This window comes from Bufo gargarizans, chromosome 3 (genome assembly GCF_014858855.1).
Source record: "Bufo gargarizans isolate SCDJY-AF-19 chromosome 3, ASM1485885v1, whole genome shotgun sequence".
Taxonomy (NCBI): domain Eukaryota; kingdom Metazoa; phylum Chordata; class Amphibia; order Anura; family Bufonidae; genus Bufo; species Bufo gargarizans.
The window spans coordinates 1,234,947-1,254,148 of NC_058082.1; the positions used below are offsets into that span (position 1 = coordinate 1,234,947).

The window sequence follows — 19,202 nt, forward strand, 5'->3', positions numbered from 1 at the left end:
CACCCCCTACATCTCCACCTCATCTCTGTCTACCATCCTACCTGTGCTCTCCACAGTGCTGCACCCCCTACATCTCCTCCTCATCTCTGTCTACCATCCTACCTGTACTCTCCACAGTGCTGCACCCCCTACATCTCCACCTCATCTCTGTCTACCATCCTACCTGTGCTCTCCACAGTGCTGCACCCCCTACATCTCCTCCTCATCTCTGTCTACCATCCTACCTGTACTCTCCACAGTGCTGCACCCCCCTACATCTCCTCCTCATCTGTCTACCACCCTACCTGTACTCTCCACAGTGCTGCACCTCCTACATCTCCTCCTCATCTGTCTACCATCCTACCTGTGCTCTCCACAGTGCTGCACCTCCTACATCTCCCCCTCATCTCTGTCTACCATCCTACCTGTGCTCTCCACAGTGCTGCACCCCCTACATCTCCTCCTCATCTCTGTCTACCATCCTACCTGTACTCTCCACAGTGCTGCACCCTCTACATCTCCTCCTCATCTCTGTCTACCATCCTACCTGTGCTCTCCACAGTGCTGCACCTCCTACATCTCCACCTCATCTCTGTCTACCATCCTACCTGTACTCTCCACAGTGCTGCACCTCCTACATCTCCTCCTCATCTCTGTCTACCATCCTACCTGTGCTCTCCACAGTGCTGCACCCCCTACATCTCCTCCTCATCTCTGTCTACCATCCTACCTGTACTCTCCACAGTGCTGCACCCTCTACATCTCCTCCTCATCTGTCTACCATCCTACCTGTACTCTCCACAGTGCTGCACCTCCTACATCTCCTCCTCATCTGTCTACCATCCTACCTGTACTCTCCACAGTGCTGCACCCCTACATCTCCTCCTCATCTCTGTCTACCATCCTACCTGTACTCTCCACAGTGCTGCACCCTCTACATCTCCTCCTCATCTGTCTACCATCCTACCTGTACTCTCCACAGTGCTGCACCCCTACATCTCCTCCTCATCTCTGTCTACTACCCTACCTGTGCTCTCCACAGTGCTGCACCTCCTACATCTCCTCCTCATCTCTGTCTACCATCCTACCTGTGCTCTCCACAGTGCTGCACCCCCTACATCTCCTCCTCATCTCTGTCTACCATCCTACCTGTGCTCTCCACAGTGCTGCACCCCCTACATCTCCTCCTCATCTCTGTCTACCATCCTACCTGTGCTCTCCACAGTGCTGCACCCCTACATCTCCTCCTCATCTCTGTCTACCATCCTACCTGTGCTCTCCACAGTGCTGCACCTCCTACATCTCCTCCTCATCTCTGTCTACCATCCTACCTGTGCTCTCCACAGTGCTGCACCCCCTACATCTCCTCCTCATCTCTGTCTACCATCCTACCTGTGCTCTCCACAGTGCTGCACCCCCTACATCTCCTCCTCATCTCTGTCTACCATCCTACCTGTGCTCTCCACAGTGCTGCACCTCCTACATCTCCTCTCATCTCTGTCTACCATCCTACCCGTGCTCTCCACAGTGCTGCACCCCCTACATCTCCTCCTCATCTCTGTCTACCATCCTACCTGTACTCTCCACAGTGCTGCACCTCCTACATCTCCTCCTCATCTCTGTCTACCATCCTACCTGTGCTCTCCACAGTGCTGCACCCCCTACATCTCCTCCTCATCTCTGTCTACCATCCTACCTGTACTCTCCACAGTGCTGCACCTCCTACATCTCCTCCTCATCTCTGTCTACCATCCTACCTGTAGCTCTCCACAGTGCTGCACCTCCTACATCTCCTCCTCATCTCTGTCTACCATCCTACCTGTACTCTCCACAGTGCTGCACCTCCTACATCTCCTCCTCATCTCTGTCTACCATCCTACCTGTGCTCTCCACAGTGCTGCACCTCCTACATCTCCTCCTCATCTCTGTCTACCATCCTACCTGTAGCTCTCCACAGTGCTGCACCTCCTACATCTCCTCCTCATCTCTGTCTACCATCCTACCTGTGCTCTCCACAGTGCTGCACCTCCTACATCTCCTCCTCATCTCTGTCTACCATCCTACCTGTACTCTCCACAGTGCTGCACCCCCTACATCTCCTCCTCATCTCTGTCTACCATCCTACCTGTGCTCTCCACAGTGCTGCACCCCTACATCTCCTCCTCATCTCTGTCTACCATCCTACCTGTACTCTCCACAGTGCTGCACCTCCTACATCTCCTCCTCATCTCTGTCTACCATCCTACCTGTGCTCTCCACAGTGCTGCACCCCTACATCTCCTCCTCATCTCTGTCTACCATCCTACCTGTACTCTCCACAGTGCTGCACCCCCTACATCTCCTCCTCATCTCTGTCTACCATCCTACCTGTACTCTCCACAGTGCTGCACCTCCTACATCTCCTCCTCATCTCTGTCTACCATCCTACCTGTACTCTCCACAGTGCTGCACCCCTACATCTCTCCATCTCTGTCTACCATCCTCTGTCCTACCCCCTACATCTCCTCATCTCTGTACCCCTGGCTCTCCACAGTGCTGCACCTCCTACATCTCCTCCTCATCTCTGTCTACCATCCTACCTGTGCTCTCCACAGTGCTGCACCTCCTACATCTCCTCCTCATCTCTGTCTACCATCCTACCTGTACTCTCCACAGTGCTGCACCTCCTACATCTCCTCCTCATCTCTGTCTACCATCCTACCTGTGCTCTCCACAGTGCTGCACCTCCTACATCTCCTCCTCATCTCTGTCTACCATCCTACCTGTGCTCTCCACAGTGCTGCACCCCCTACATCTCCTCCTCATCTCTGTCTACCATCCTACCTGTACTCTCCACAGTGCTGCACCCCCTACATCTCCTCCTCATCTCTGTCTACCATCCTACCTGTACTCTCCACAGTGCTGCACCCCCTACATCTCCTCCTCATCTCTGTCTACCATCCTACCTGTGCTCTCCACAGTGCTGCACCTCCTACATCTCCTCCTCATCTCTGTCTACCATCCTACCTGTGCTCTCCACAGTGCTGCACCTCCTACATCTCCTCCTCATCTCTGTCTACCATCCTACCTGTGCTCTCCACAGTGCTGCACCCCTACATCTCCTCCTCATCTCTGTCTACCATCCTACCTGTGCTCTCCACAGTGCTGCACCCCTACATCTCCTCCTCATCTCTGTCTACCATCCTACCTGTGCTCTCCACAGTGCTGCACCCCTACATCTCCTCCTCATCTCTGTCTACCATCCTACCTGTACTCTCCACAGTGCTGCACCCCTACATCTCCTCCTCATCTCTGTCTACCATCCTACCTGTGCTCTCCACAGTGCTTGCACCTCCTACATCTCCTCCTCATCTCTGTCTACCATCCTACCTGTGACTCTCCACAGTGCTGCACCCCTACATCTCCTCCTCATCTCTGTCTACCATCCTACCTGTGCTCTCCACAGTGCTGCACCTCCTACATCTCCTCCTCATCTCTGTCTACCATCCTACCTGTGCTCTCCACAGTGCTGCACCTCCTACATCTCCTCCTCATCTCTGTCTACCATCCTACCTGTGCTCTCCACAGTGCTGCACCCCTACATCTCCTCCTCATCTCTGTCTACCATCCTACCTGTGCTCTCCACAGTGCTGCACCTCCTACATCTCCTCCTCATCTCTGTCTACCATCCTACTGTGCTCTCCACAGTGCTGCACCCTCCTACATCTCCTCCTCATCTCTGTCTACCATCCTACCTGTACTCTCCACAGTGCTGCACCCCCTACATCTCCTCCTCATCTCTGTCTACCATCCTACCTGTGCTCTCCACAGTGCTGCACCCTCCTACATCTCCTCCTCATCTCTGTCTACCATCCTACCTGTGCTCTCCACAGTGCTGCACCCCTACATCTCCTCCTCATCTCTGTCTACCATCCTACCTGTGCTCTCCACAGTGCTGCACCTCCTACATCTCCTCCTCATCTCTGTCTACCATCCTACCTGTGCTCTCCACAGTGCTGCACCCCTACATCTCCTCCTCATCTCTGTCTACCATCCTACCTGTGCTCTCCACAGTGCTGCACCTCCTACATCTCCTCCTCATCTCTGTCTACCATCCTACCTGTGCTCTCCACAGTGCTGCACCCCCTACATCTCCTCCTCATCTCTGTCTACCATCCTACCTGTAGCTCTCCACAGTGCTGCACCTCCTACATCTCCTCCTCATCTCTGTCTACCATCCTACCTGTGCTCTCCACAGTGCTGCACCTCCTACATCTCCTCCTCATCTCTGTCTACCATCCTACCTGTAGCTCTCCACAGTGCTGCACCCCTACATCTCCTCCTCATCTCTGTCTACCATCCTACCTGTGCTCTCCACAGTGCTGCACCCCTACATCTCCTCCTCATCTCTGTCTACCATCCTACCTGTGCTCTCCACAGTGCTGCACCCCCTACATCTCCTCCTCATCTCTGTCTACCATCCTACCTGTACTCTCCACAGTGCTGCACCTCCTACATCTCCTCCTCATCTCTGTCTACCATCCTACCTGTGCTCTCCACAGTGCTGCACCTCCTACATCTCCTCCTCATCTCTGTCTACCATCCTACCTGTGCTCTCCACAGTGCTGCACCTCCTACATCTCCTCCTCATCTCTGTCTACCATCCTACCTGTGCTCTCCACAGTGCTGCACCTCCTACATCTCCTCCTCATCTCTGTCTACCATCCTACCTGTGCTCTCCACAGTGCTGCACCCCTACATCTCCTCCTCATCTCTGTCTACCATCCTACCTGTGCTCTCCACAGTGCTGCACCCCTACATCTCCTCCTCATCTCTGTCTACCATCCTACCTGTGCTCTCCACAGTGCTGCACCTCCTACATCTCCTCCTCATCTCTGTCTACCATCCTACCTGTGCTCTCCACAGTGCTGCACCTCCTACATCTCCTCCTCATCTCTGTCTACCATCCTACCTGTGCTCTCCACAGTGCTGCACCTCCTACATCTCCTCCTCATCTCTGTCTACCATCCTACCTGTACTCTCCACAGTGCTGCACCTCCTACATCTCCTCCTCATCTCTGTCTACCATCCTACCTGTGCTCTCCACAGTGCTGCACCTCCTACATCTCCTCCTCATCTCTGTCTACCATCCTACCTGTGCTCTCCACAGTGCTGCACCTCCTACATCTCCTCCTCATCTCTGTCTACCATCCTACCTGTGCTCTCCACAGTGCTGCACCTCCTACATCTCCTCCTCATCTCTGTCTACCATCCTACCTGTACTCTCCACAGTGCTGCACCCCTACATCTCCTCCTCATCTCTGTCTACCATCCTACCTGTACTCTCCACAGTGCTGCACCTCCTACATCTCCTCCTCATCTCTGTCTACCATCCTACCTGTGCTCTCCACAGTGCTGCACCCCTACATCTCCTCCTCATCTCTGTCTACCATCCTACCTGTGCTCTCCACAGTGCTGCACCCCTACATCTCCTCCTCATCTCTGTCTACCATCCTACCTGTACTCTCCACAGTGCTGCACCTCCTACATCTCCTCCTCATCTCTGTCTACCATCCTACCTGTGCTCTCCACAGTGCTGCACCCCCTACATCTCCTCCTCATCTCTGTCTACCATCCTACCTGTGCTCTCCACAGTGCTGCACCCCCTACATCTCCTCCTCATCTCTGTCTACCATCCTACCTGTGCTCTCCACAGTGCTGCACCCCTACATCTCCTCCTCATCTCTGTCTACCATCCTACCTGTGCTCTCCACAGTGCTGCACCCCTACATCTCCTCCTCATCTCTGTCTACCATCCTACCTGTGCTCTCCACAGTGCTGCACCTCCTACATCTCCTCCTCATCTCTGTCTACCATCCTACCTGGCTCTCCACAGTGCTGCACCCCTACATCTCCTCCTCATCTCTGTCTACCATCCTACCTGTACTCTCCACAGTGCTGCACCTCCTACATCTCCTCCTCATCTCTGTCTACCATCCTACCTGTGCTCTCCACAGTGCTGCACCCCTACATCTCCTCCTCATCTCTGTCTACCATCCTACCTGTGCTCTCCACAGTGCTGCACCTCCTACATCTCCTCCTCATCTCTGTCTACCATCCTACCTGTGCTCTCCACAGTGCTGCACCCTCCTACATCTCCTCCTCATCTCTGTCTACCATCCTACCTGTACTCTCCACAGTGCTGCACCTCCTACATCTCTCCTCATCTCTGTCTACCATCCTACCTGTGCTCTCCACAGTGCTGCACCTCCTACATCTCCTCCTCATCTCTGTCTACCATCCTACCTGTGCTCTCCACAGTGCTGCACCTCCTACATCTCCTCCTCATCTCTGTCTACCATCCTACCTGTGCTCTCCACAGTGCTGCACCCCTACATCTCCTCCTCATCTCTGTCTACCATCCTACCTGTGACTCTCCACAGTGCTGCACCCCTACATCTCCTCCTCATCTCTGTCTACCATCCTACCTGTGCTCTCCACAGTGCTGCACCCCTACATCTCCTCCTCATCTCTGTCTACCATCCTACCTGTGCTCTCCACAGTGCTGCACCCCTACATCTCCTCCTCATCTCTGTCTACCATCCTACCTGTGCTCTCCACAGTGCTGCACCCCCTACATCTCCTCCTCATCTCTGTCTACCATCCTACCTGTGCTCTCCACAGTGCTGCACCCCTACATCTCCTCCTCATCTCTGTCTACCATCCTACCTGTGCTCTCCACAGTGCTGCACCCCTACATCTCCTCCTCATCTCTGTCTACCATCCTACCTGTACTCTCCACAGTGCTGCACCCTCTACATCTCCTCCTCATCTCTGTCTACCATCCTACCTGTGCTCTCCACAGTGCTGCACCCCTACATCTCCTCCTCATCTCTGTCTACCATCCTAACCTTTCTCTCCACAGTGCTGCACCCCTACATCTCCTCCTCATCTCTGTCTACCATCCTACCTGTGCTCTCCACAGTGCTGCACCTCCTACATCTCCTCCTCATCTCTGTCTACCATCCTACCTGTGCTCTCCACAGTGCTGCACCTCCTACATCTCCTCCTCATCTCTGTCTACCATCCTACCTGTGCTCTCCACAGTGCTGCACCCCCTACATCTCCTCCTCATCTCTGTCTACCATCCTACCTGTGCTCTCCACAGTGCTGCACCCCTACATCTCCTCCTCATCTCTGTCTACATCCTACCTGTACTCTCCACAGTGCTGCACCTCCTACATCTCCTCCTCATCTCTGTCTACCATCCTACCTGTACTCTCCACAGTGCTGCACCCCCTACATCTCCTCCTCATCTCTGTCTACCATCCTACCCTGTGCTCTCCACAGTGCTGCACCTCCTACATCTCCTCCTCATCTCTGTCTACCATCCTACCTGTGCTCTCCACAGTGCTGCACCTCCTACATCTCCTCCTCATCTCTGTCTACCTCCTACTGTACTCTCCACAGTGCTGCACCCCTACATCTCCTCCTCATCTCTGTCTACCATCCTACCTGTGCTCTCCACAGTGCTGCACCCCCTACATCTCCTCCTCATCTCTGTCTACCATCCTACCTGTGCTCTCCACAGTGCTGCACCCCCTACATCTCTCCTCATCTCTGTCTACCATCCTACCTGTACTCTCCACAGTGCTGCACCCCCTACATCTCCTCCTCATCTCTGTCTACCATCCTACCTGTGCTCTCCACAGTGCTGCACCCCCTACATCTCCTCCTCATCTCTGTCTACCATCCTACCTGTACTCTCCACAGTGCTGCACCTCCTACATCTCCTCCTCATCTCTGTCTACCATCCTACCTGTGCTCTCCACAGTGCTGCACCCCTACATCTCCTCCTCATCTCTGTCTACCATCCTACCTGTGCTCTCCACAGTGCTGCACCTCCTACATCTCCTCCTCATCTCTGTCTACCATCCTACCTGTGCTCTCCACAGTGCTGCACCTCCTACATCTCCTCCTCATCTCTGTCTACCATCCTACCTGTGCTCTCCACAGTGCTGCACCTCCTACATCTCCTCCTCATCTCTGTCTACCATCCTACCTGTGCTCTCCACAGTGCTGCACCCCTCTACATCTCCTCCTCATCTCTGTCTACCATCCTACCTGTGCTCTCCACAGTGCTGCACCTCCTACATCTCCTCCTCATCTCTGTCTACCATCCTACCTGTGCTCTCCACAGTGCTGCACCCCCTACATCTCCTCCTCATCTCTGTCTACCATCCTACCTGTGCTCTCCACAGTGCTGCACCCCTACATCTCCTCCTCATCTCTGTCTACCATCCTACCTGTGCTCTCCACAGTGCTGCACCTCCTACATCTCCTCCTCATCTCTGTCTACCATCCTACCTGTGCTCTCCACAGTGCTGCACCTCCTACATCTCCTCCTCATCTCTGTCTACCATCCTACCTGTGCTCTCCACAGTGCTGCACCTCCTACATCTCCTCCTCATCTCTGTCTACCATCCTACCTGTGCTCTCCACAGTGCTGCACCCCTACATCTCCTCCTCATCTCTGTCTACCATCCTACCTGTGCTCTCCACAGTGCTGCACCTCCTACATCTCCTCCTCATCTCTGTCTACCATCCTACCTGTACTCTCCACAGTGCTGCACCTCCTACATCTCCTCCTCATCTCTGTCTACCATCCTACCTGTGCTCTCCACAGTGCTGCACCTCCTACATCTCCTCCTCATCTCTGTCTACCATCCTACCTTTAGTTCCCACAGTGCTGCACCCCTACATCTCCTCCTCATCTCTGTCTACCATCCTACCTGTGCTCTCCACAGTGCTGCACCCCCTACATCTCCTCCTCATCTCTGTCTACCATCCTACCCGTGCTCCCCACAGTGCTGCACCCCCTACATCTCCTCCTCATCTCTGTCTACCATCCTACCTGTACTCTCCACAGTGCTGCACCTCCTACATCTCCTCCTCATCTCTGTCTGCCATCCTACCTGTGCTCTTCACAGTGCTGCACCCCCTACATCTCCTCCTCATCTCTGTCTGCCATCCTACCTGTGCTCTCCACAGTGCTGCACCCCTACATCTCATCCTCATCTCTGTCTACCATCCTACCTGTGCTCTCCACAGTGCTGCACCCCCTACATCTCCTCCTCATCTCTGTCTACCATCCTACCTGTACTCTCCACAGTGCTGCACCCCCTACATCTCCTCCTCATCTCTGTCTACCATCCTACCTGTGCTCTCCACAGTGCTGCACCCCCTACATCTCCTCCTCATCTCTGTCTACCATCCTACCTGTGCTATGGAGTGTGTGAGACAGTGAGGGGCATGAGGGCCCTCAGGGTGTGAGGAAGTAAAGTGCATGAAATAGCAGAGAGAACAGAGGCATAAAAGAGCACAGGGAGTGAGAGATTGGAGGCCATGATGAGATGTAGGACATGAGGCAGCTGAAAATGTGAGGGAGAGAGGAATGTGAGGGAGTGAAGAGCATGTTGGAGCAGAGAGTGCAGAGGGTGTGAGAGAGCAAAGCGGAAGAAGGAACAGAGGATATGAGGAAGTGTAGAGCGTGAGGACATAGTGTGTGTGAGGAAGAAAAGAGAAAGAGGAAACAGAGGATATGAGGAAGTGTAGAGCATGGGGCACAGACTTGAGGGAGTGGAGAGTGTGAGTGCAAATTGGATGTGAGGGAGCAGCAGGCATGAGGGAGTGGAGAGTGTGAGAGCACAGAGGGTATGAGGGAGCAGAAGGCATGAGGGAGTGGTGACCGTGAGATAACAGAGCAAAATACATGAGGAAGTGGTGAGCTTGAGGGCACAGAGGGTGTGAGGGAGCATAAGACATGAGAGAGTGTAGAATGTGAGGGCACAGAGGGTGTGAGGGAATAAAGAGTATGAAGGAGCAGAGGATGTGAGGAAGTGGAGAGTGTGAGGGAAAAGAGGGTGTTAGGGAGCAGAAGGCATGAGGGAGTGGAGAGCTTGAGGACACAGAGGGTGTGAGGGAGCATAAGACATGAGAAAGCGTAGAATGTGAAGGCACAGAGGGTGTGAGGGAGCAGAAGGCATGAGGGAATGGAGGGTGTGAGGGAGCAGATTGAATGAGGGAGTGGAGAATGGGAGGGAGCAAAAAACATGAGGGAGTGGAGAGCTTGAGGGCACAGAGGGTGTGAGGAAACATAAGACATGAGAGAGTGTAGAGTCTGAGGGAGCAGATTGAATGAGGGAGTGGAGAACGTGAAAGAGCAAATGACATGAGGGTGTGGAGAGCGTGAGGGAGTAGAGAGTGTGAGAGCACAGAGCGTGTGAGGGAGCAGATTGAATGACGGAGTGGAAAACGCGAGGGAGCAAAAGACATGAGGGAGTGGAGAGCTTGAGGGCACAGAGGGTGTTAGGGAGCAAAGAGCAGAAAGGAGCAGAGGATGTGAGGGAGTGGAGAGCATGAGGGCACAGTGTGTGTGAGGGAGCAGAAGACTTGAGGGAGTCGAGAGTGTGAGGGAACAGAGGGTAAGAGGGAGCAGAAGGCATGAGGGAGTGGAGAGCGTATGGGCACAGAGGGTGTGAGGTAGCAGAAAGCATGAAGGAGCATAGAGTCTGAAGGATTTAAGAGTCTATAATTCCTGTAAAGGAAGCAGATGTGGATCTGCTTGGTCACTTAAATGGGGCTACTTCTTAGGGTGCTATTTAAGTCACCCTCCTGGTATTCATTCATTAACAGTGATGAGCGGCAGGGGCAATATTCGAATTTGGGATATTTTGCGAATATTCTTTATATATTCGCAAATTTGAGAATTTGTGATCTCCAGTCATTATTTTCTTGATTGCGAAAATCGGCAAACAGTAAATTCGTGCTAAAAATTTTGCGATACGAAAATTTGCGATCAACACTGCTCCCAAAGTCAAAGATATTGCAGCCTTCTCATTGGCCCACAAGCAAGAAGCAGTGAGGGATCATGGGTACTGATGAATATCTAGAATATTCGCAAAGTGCCAATATAAGACTCCACTGCATGGGTAACTACTAGGCTGCTACATCCTAGAATAGTCTCTGTTTAAGTGACTACTGCTGCATGGGGGTCAAAAGACACTGTTGTGGAGCACTGTGAGATCAGGCAAAACTGTAATCAGAGACAGGCTGAAGTCAGGGCGTTCAGAGTACGTGCAATCCAATAAACACTCCAAGATCCAGGAGTTCAGTGCAGATCAGGCAGAGAAGAGTCAACGCTATAGGTCAGCCAAAAGTCGGTACACGGTACAGGCAAGTAAGCTAACAGCACAGAAAACTAGCACACTACATCCTATTTGCTCAGGCACCTTTTCACAGGGTTAAGTGCCTTAAATACCCCAGGATGGCAAGCCATTGACTGGGGAGCAGGGTGCTGATGCACTGGCCCTTTAAGACCCAGAAAGAATGTGCCTTATGGGTAGTGAGAGGCATTGCCAGCACGAAACAGGCATCGGCTATGTGAAGATGTGAAAATTACACACTGGTGTGTCCGGGCAGCTGGAGAGGTGGAACGTCAGAGTGCAAGCAAAGTGTTGGGGCATGCCCAATGGAAGGAGTGGAGCAGCAGTGGGCAAGCACTGCCTCCATGAAATCTTGTCCAGTTAGGACTTTGAATCCTGATTTTTTTTTCTTTATAGTAAAGTATCTAATTACTATGAAATTTTACCAAAAGACTATCCCCTTGAGAAGATTCAGTGGCCAGGTTTAGGGAGGCCCCAATGTTACGCTGGTTCCCCCGATCACCGTCAAGGTGTCACCATGGTTTCTGCTCTCTTAAGGGATGGTAAAGCATGGTGCACCCCAATAGTCTAGAGAGTAAAGGTCTGCAGTAACAGTGAGCTTCTTTACTGGAGGAATTCAAGTGCCAAACAAAACAGGTGAGGTGTAGGGCTGGATTCTCCAGTCTCCTCCCTAGGACGAGGCACAGGGCTGGATTCTCCAGTCTCCTCCCTGGCAGAAGAAAGGTTTGATGCTGAGGAAAGGCCTGAGCTAGCTGTCCCTCTCTTTCTCACAAGGCTAAGTAGGGTGGCGTGGCACTCTTGTCCTGGTTATGTGGATGCTGGGGTTGTGGGTTCCTAGCCCTCAGTAGTATCAATATAGAAACTTCAGCACTCCAGGGAATATTGCAAAACCCATGGTGTGGATACACATGTCTACCAGCTCAACAGATTTTCCATGCTTGCTCCTAATTCTCCACTGGCAACTTGTGTTTGAAAAAGGTCAGAATTGACCGAAACGTCACACTGTCATTTTAAGTTGCCTTGCATAAGAAAAAAATAAATAAATACATCTCTATATCACCATATTCACTGGAGTGCCAAAGTTTCTCAGAAGGCTGGTATCCTGGTCAAGGCCCATGATTTGTAGCTCAGTAGTCCGGGTTGCTCCTTGGTGACCCATTGTCCGTGGCTCAGCGTCCCCATCTCAGCCTCTTCTGGTCACAGAACACTAGGGGCTCTGACTGCTCTACTTATACACAGTTTTTGCTAGACTAGAACCTTCTAGCGGGAGGGTGGAGCGGAGAAGCTCAGCACAAACAGATACAATGTTACACTTCCCGTCTGTCATAGACTTACATTACAGCTTCAGTGATACTCAATGGTAATAACACAGAAGGTTTTCCAGACAAAAACAAATTTCCAGAGGTAACAACAGAGCTAAAACCAGACATTCACAAGGTCAGGCTGTCTGCTTTTTCCCTCCATCCCTCTTTAAACTCTATGGCAGCTGTGGAAAATTACCAGGTTCCTATTCAAAGTCCAAAAAATCTTCTCAGTATTCATTAACCATTTCCACAGTGCCATGTAAATACAGTGATAATGAACAGGATACCGATCACAACATATCTAAAAAAGGCAGGTACACAGTATTAAACAATGCATGTTAACCCTTTCAAGTGAAATAAAATAAGAAGTGAAGGGAACGGGCAAATGTCCACAAATGTCCAAGTGTCAAAGTACTCCCTGCTCCAGGGCACTGACAAGCCCACGACTCATCTAGGCCACATTTCTTGTGACAGATTTGTAGTTCCGCCATATATTATGCATACTGGCCATTTTCTTTAAGAAAACCCCTCCCCCCTCCCGTGCTTCCTTGATCAATACCCCCAGCCAATAGGGTAATCTCTAGAAGTAGGTGAGGAATTGGGCTACTGGAGAACTGTGTCGGGATCGACCCTCATACTGGGGAGAATTGTTAATAATATATAAATAATATAGATAAGAGTATGAATGGTTCTTCTTAGTATTATTGCGTCTAATTGAATAATGCGAACAATGATAATAAAACTATAAAGTGTTACTAATAGAAATCCAATAATAAATAATATATGATGATTGTTCGCGCTCTTATTTCTAATACCCGATGTGATCCTTGTTACTTCTGATATTCGTTATTGTTCTGCAGGTAACTGTGTGGTGGTGAAGCCGTCGGAGATCAGTGAGAACACGGAGAAGCTGCTTGCTGACAGTCTTCCGCGTTATCTGGACAAGGTTGTTGCTTAGTTTGATGTTGCTGTTGCATTTCTCTCATTGTTTGCTGTGCCCCCTCTAGCATGTGCTTTCTGTATCGCTCCGACCACTGCTCACCCCACGTGTATATACCATAGGTCACAAATAACACAGAAATATGCAAAAATCAAGAGTTTGGATACTGTGAGTGACTCTTGGGACACAGTCAGGGGCGCACCACCAATGAGGCCAGATCAGGCAGCACCAGGTAAGGGCAAGAGGGGGGCAGAGGAAGGGCCATGGGCAATGAGCACTTTCATTGTGGCAAAGGGGCTCAGTTAAGAAATTGGCATGGGGGGGCACCTCCCCGAGGCATGAAATCATCCCACACATCAGCGGAGGCCTATTGCTGGGTAAACCATGAACTGAACTTTATTGACACACACACACACACACATCAAGTTTATACAGCGCACATAACTCCTCCCCCAGTATCCTGGGAGATAATTGAGTGACAACATAAGCCCCGCCCCATGTGTCACATCCTTAGTTGGCTGTGGTAAGACTGTGAGAAGAGTCAAACAGTGTTCATGATGGAGGGCATAATAAAGGGCTCTCCTTCCCACTGCTCCCTCCTTGCTGACAGCTCCGGCAGACACAGATGGACCGTTTTCGGGTAGACTTAGGGCTGTCCGGGTAGCCCCTGAGATACTTAAGCTGCCAACTCCATTTGCCTAGACAGGCCATCCGCATTCCCGTTCAGCTTGCCAGGCCAGTAGTGTATAGTGAAGTCGTACGGTTGTAGGGCTAGACTCCACCTGGGAAGACGGGTGTTATCCCCTGCAACTCGGTTGAGCCAGACTAGGGGATTGTGGTCGGTGATGAGGGTGACTGCACGGCCATAGAGATAAGGTGTCAGTCTTTTCAGTGCCCAGACGAGAGCTAGGCACTCTTTTTCGAGCTGCATAACTGACCTCCCTGGGCAATAGTTTCCGGCTCAGATAGGCTACTGTGTGCATCCCCCCCCCCCCCCCACATTCTCTCGGACCTGGCTTAACACTGCCCCCAGTCCAAACATGGAAGCATCTGTGTGAACGATAAAACGTTTGTTAGGGTCAGGGGCAGCGAGAACAGGTGCATTTACAAGAGCTTGCTTCAGGGTCTGGAAAGGTGTCTCACACTCCGGGGACCACAGGACCTGTCGGGGAGATGTTTTCTTCGTCAGGTCTGACAAGGGTTTGGCCACATCGCTATAGTCAGGGACAAAGTGTCTATAGTAACCGTCTGTCCCTAAAAAAGCCATAACTTGTGTCTTGGTATGGGGAGTGGGCCAATTGGCAACAGCCTCAATTTTAACCGGCTCCGGTTGTTGTCTTCCACAACCTACCCTGTGTTCCAGATATTGAACTTCCGCCATACCAATGTGACACTTCTCAGGTTGCAAGGTCAAACCAGCTGCTCTGATCCTGTCAAATACGATCCCTATGTGTTCTAACTGGGCTTCCCATGAATCGCTAAAAATGTCGTCCATGTAGGCACGCGCAGAGTCCTGGAGCCCATCTAGGAGACGATCTACCATTCTTTGGAATGTAGCTGGGGCATTCTTAATCCAAAACGGCATGACCCTAAATTAATACAGGACGAACGGGGTGACGAAGGCGGATTTCGGAACAGCATCCTCGGCTAGGGGAATTTGCCAGTAGCCCTTGCATAATTCGATAGTAGTCAGATACTTCCCCCTAGCGATGCGGTCCAGCAGTTCGTGTACCCGGGGCATTGGGTAGGCGTCTGTAACAGTCTTATAATTTAGTCTTCAGTAATCTACACAGAAGCGTGTCGTCCCGTCCCGCTTTAGCACTAGTACCAAGGTCTTTCAGAATGCTCAATGACTCCTTAGCAAAGCATCTCCTTTATTTCTTTACACATCCCTTCCCGGAACGGCCTTGGGGATGCCGCAGGGAGGTTGCCTCAACGGATCCTGGCCTGGAGTCTCTACCTTGTGGGTTGCTAGTCTAGTGTACCCGGGCTCCTGAGAGAATGTGGCCTGTTTGGCTTCCAGAAGAGTGATCGCCTGTGTCCGCTCCTGAGGTCCCAGCCGTTCCCTCAAGTGCACCAACTCTATGGCCCTTTCTCTCTGGTCACTCCCTAGCAACTCGGGTAACGGTAAGTTATCTGTATACTCAGAAGCTGGGGTTCATACGGCAGCCACTTCTTCCTCTTTCCCTTTGTACTCCTTGAGCATGTTGATGTGAAATGTGCACTTCACATCCTCATTCTCACAACTGGCTACAGTGTAAGTAGTGTCACATATCTTCCCAATAATCTGGTATGGTCGAAGCCAGGCAGCCTGTAGTTTGTCATGCAGGACCGGTTTAAGTACCATAACCTTCTGTCCCAGTTGAAAACTACGGTATTGGGCCTTCCGGTCATACCATACCCGCTGGCGCCGCTGGGCCACCTGAAGGTTCTCGCGTACCATCTGAGTCAATGCCTCCATTCGGTCCCTCAATTCCAGCACATACGGTACCACCGGGGTCCCTGCCGATTCTCTGGCCCCCTCCCAATGCTCCCTAATTAGATCTATGGGTCCCCTCACTTACCTCCCGCATAGCAGCTCGAAGGGCGAGAATACCGTTGATTCCTGCGGCACCTCCCTATAAGCAAAGAGGAGGTGAGGCAGGAACCATTCCCAGTCTCTGTAGGCGGCCGTGAACGTCTTCAGCATTTGCTTCAGAGTTCCATTAAATCGCTCACAGAGACCATTAGTCATGGGTTTTATCCCACAGATCTTCCATAGCTGATGTGTTACAGACGCTGTGAATTGGGTACCCTGGTCAGATAGAATTTATATGGGAAATCCTACTCTTGAGAATACCTTAACCAGGGCATCTGCTACTGTTTCAGCCTCAATATTGGGCACTGCTACCGCTTCAGGGTACCTAGTGGCGTAATACACTGTGGTCAGGATGTAACGTTTACCGGAGCGGCTAGGTTGAGCCAGGGGCCCTATTAAATCCACCGTTACCCGACTAAAGGGCTCTTCAATTATGGGCATGGGGATCATTTTGGCCCTAGTGTGGTCACCTATCTTGCCCACCCATTGGCATACTTCACAAGTTTGACAATACTGTCGGACATCATTGGAGATTCCTGGCCAGAAAAAATGTTGGGTCACCCGGATGCCCAAATGCCCAGCTAAGCGGATGTCGTGCCCAATTCTGAACAGCTCCTGCCTATACTTTTGGGGGATGACTAGCTGATATTTACGCTTGGGCCATGGGGCTTTTGTCCTAGAATCGGTTAGCCTATACAATCTGCTACCTTTCCATACATACTGCTCCCCCTCCAGTCCCCCTTGATCAGTTACAGCATTTTCCCTTTAGTAAGGTGGGGTCTCTCGCTACCTATTTCCCAAAATCCTCAGGGGTGTCCCAGGATAGGGGCTCTACTGTCGCTGTTGGGAAAGTGAATCTTACCTGGGTTCCCAGAGTTTGTGAGGGGTCTTCTGAAGAACGACTCTGGGCTCTGGTAATTACAGTGTGCACCTCCTGGTTGGGTGTAGGCATAAAGACAGACGTAAGAGGACTCAAATCATTGCCAAGTATCACATCGGCGGCAAATCCTTCATGACCCCCACCTTTACTGTTCCAGACCCCACACCCCAATCCAAATGAACCTGGGCAGTGGGGATTCTATAGACGACTCCCCCTGTCACCCGAACAGCAATAGATTTGCCTGTTGGCTCCTTGTTGTTATTGAGCAAATGTCTCTGAATCAATGTGATGGTGGCCCCTGTATCCCAGGGGCCTTGGACAGTTTGGCCATTAACCATCACCAGTTGACAGTGGTGTTGTCGTTTATCCTCACTGGCTGCCTGTACCGGATTAGCTTCATAAAGGAACCCCAGGGGTTCTTCTCAAGATAACTCCCGGGCCTCCCCAGTAGTTGGAACTGGGTAATCAAGTGAGCGGACTGCTGCCCTGGTGCTGGCACCTGACGGAGGGTTCCAGTTAGATCGGGGTTGTTCCAGTGGGCAGTCCCTACGGTAGTGTCCCACTTGCTTGCACCGGAAACAGCGAGGTCCAGTAGTCTGTGGAGGTCTATAGGCCGCTGCTGCAGGTCGCTGAGGTGGTTGACGGCTCCCTCCTGGTGGTTGTGTTGGGGCCTCGACCCGAAGTAGTTGTGGTTTGAGGGGAGGTTGTTCTGGCTTCCGGGCATCCATGTATTCATCGGCCATCCTCGCCGCCTCTTGCAAGGTGAGAGGGTTATGGTCCCTCGCCCACTCCTTTGCATCTGGAGGGAGCAACGTTAGATTTGTTCCAGTAGTACCAGTTGTAATCATTCCTCCAGGGTGGTGGCCTGACAGTCATTCACCCAGTGGGTGGCTGCCCTATGCAACTGGCAAGCCCACTCTGTGTACGAGTCCGACTCTGCATTCCTGGAGTCTCTAAATTTCCTCCAGTACCCCTCTGGGGTCACTGCGTACCTGGCTAGGAGCTCCTCTTTTACTCGCTCATAGCTACTCAGGTCCTGATCAGGGATGGCTCTGAAAGCATCTGCTGCATTGCCAGATAGCTTTCCAGCTAAAATTGAAACCCATTCCCCCTCTTCTACCTTGTGCAGGGCACATTGTCTCTCGAAATGGGCCAAATATCCATTGATTTTGTTGGTGCGCTCCTCAAATGCTTTGAATGCACAAAAAGGAATTTCCCACAATTCGTGGTTAGCGCGGGAACAGTACGGTATAGCCGCTGTAGTTTTCTGGGCCTCCACAAGATGGATCTATAATTCCCTCTATTTGTTTGCATTTTCATTCGCACTATCAATGACGCGGAAAATAATCTAAGGCAAAGGATTCGGCCCAAACAGCGCTAGCCGTTCCCTTATTTCTCTGTCCACTTCACTTTCCTCTGTAAGCACAGCTGGGGTAACCGCAGCCATGCGCTCCTTATCCAGCTCCATTAGCTCGCTGATAATAAGATGCTTTGCTTTATTGCTGCCAGTACCTCCACGAACTTCCAGTAGTTCTTTCAACGTGTTGCGCTTGAGTTGGTTGTAGCAGCCTTCAATGCAAGCTTCTCCGGTTCCCGCCTCAGATTATGAAGCCATGGAAAAGAGATGATCCCACCACTGCCGCCAAATGTGACGGTCTGGTCAACTCCCACTGTCACGGGTCCCCTTTTTCCTGCCCGGATCGTAAATAATCCTGTCATGCGTACTCCCTCAGGCATGAAATCATCCCACACATCAGCTGAGGCCTATTGCTGGGTAAACTATGAACTGAACTCTATTGACACACACACATCAAGTTTATACAGAGCACATAACTCCTCTCCCAGTATCCTGGGAGATAATTGAGTGACAACACAAGCCGACCCCCTCCCCATGTGTCACATCCTTAGTTGGCTGTGGTACAACTGTGAACAAGAGTCAAACAGTCTTCATGATGGAGGGCATAATAAAGGGCTTTCCTTCACACTGCCGTACCATTTAGTCGAGTCTGATGTCATTAGGAAGCTAATGGCGTGTGCTAAGCCTTGTTGGAAGAATCATAACCAGCATTATTTCACCCAAAAAGGCATTCCTGACGTGTATGTACTCTCAGGTGACAATGTGGGATCCTCCCTTTGATTGTCGCTATGTGGTAAGGTTCTCGCCATGCTGGGCAACTGGAGCAGGCAGGGACAGTGCATGTCCTTGACGGCCCACTGGCAGTGACGAGTCAGCAGCCCGGCAACAAGGCCAGGTCCTACTGTTCCTCCCCACAATTGTCGGCCTGGCTCCCACACCAGGCACTTGTCCGCCTCCTCC

General features: G+C 51.7%; 1 protein-coding gene across 1 annotated transcript in view; it reads left to right on the forward strand.

The window, feature by feature from the left end:
• The window catches only part of LOC122932802 (aldehyde dehydrogenase family 3 member B1-like), a 32,865-nt gene extending 19,367 nt beyond the window's left edge, over positions 1 to 13,498 (forward strand). Inside the window, exon 5 of the mRNA XM_044287422.1 lies at positions 13,348 to 13,498. Coding sequence (XP_044143357.1) covers positions 13,348 to 13,445 — 98 coding nt within the window. The 3' untranslated portion in view covers positions 13,446 to 13,498. The remainder of the gene's footprint in view (positions 1 to 13,347) is intronic.
• Positions 13,499 to 19,202: the final 5,704 nt, after the last annotated feature.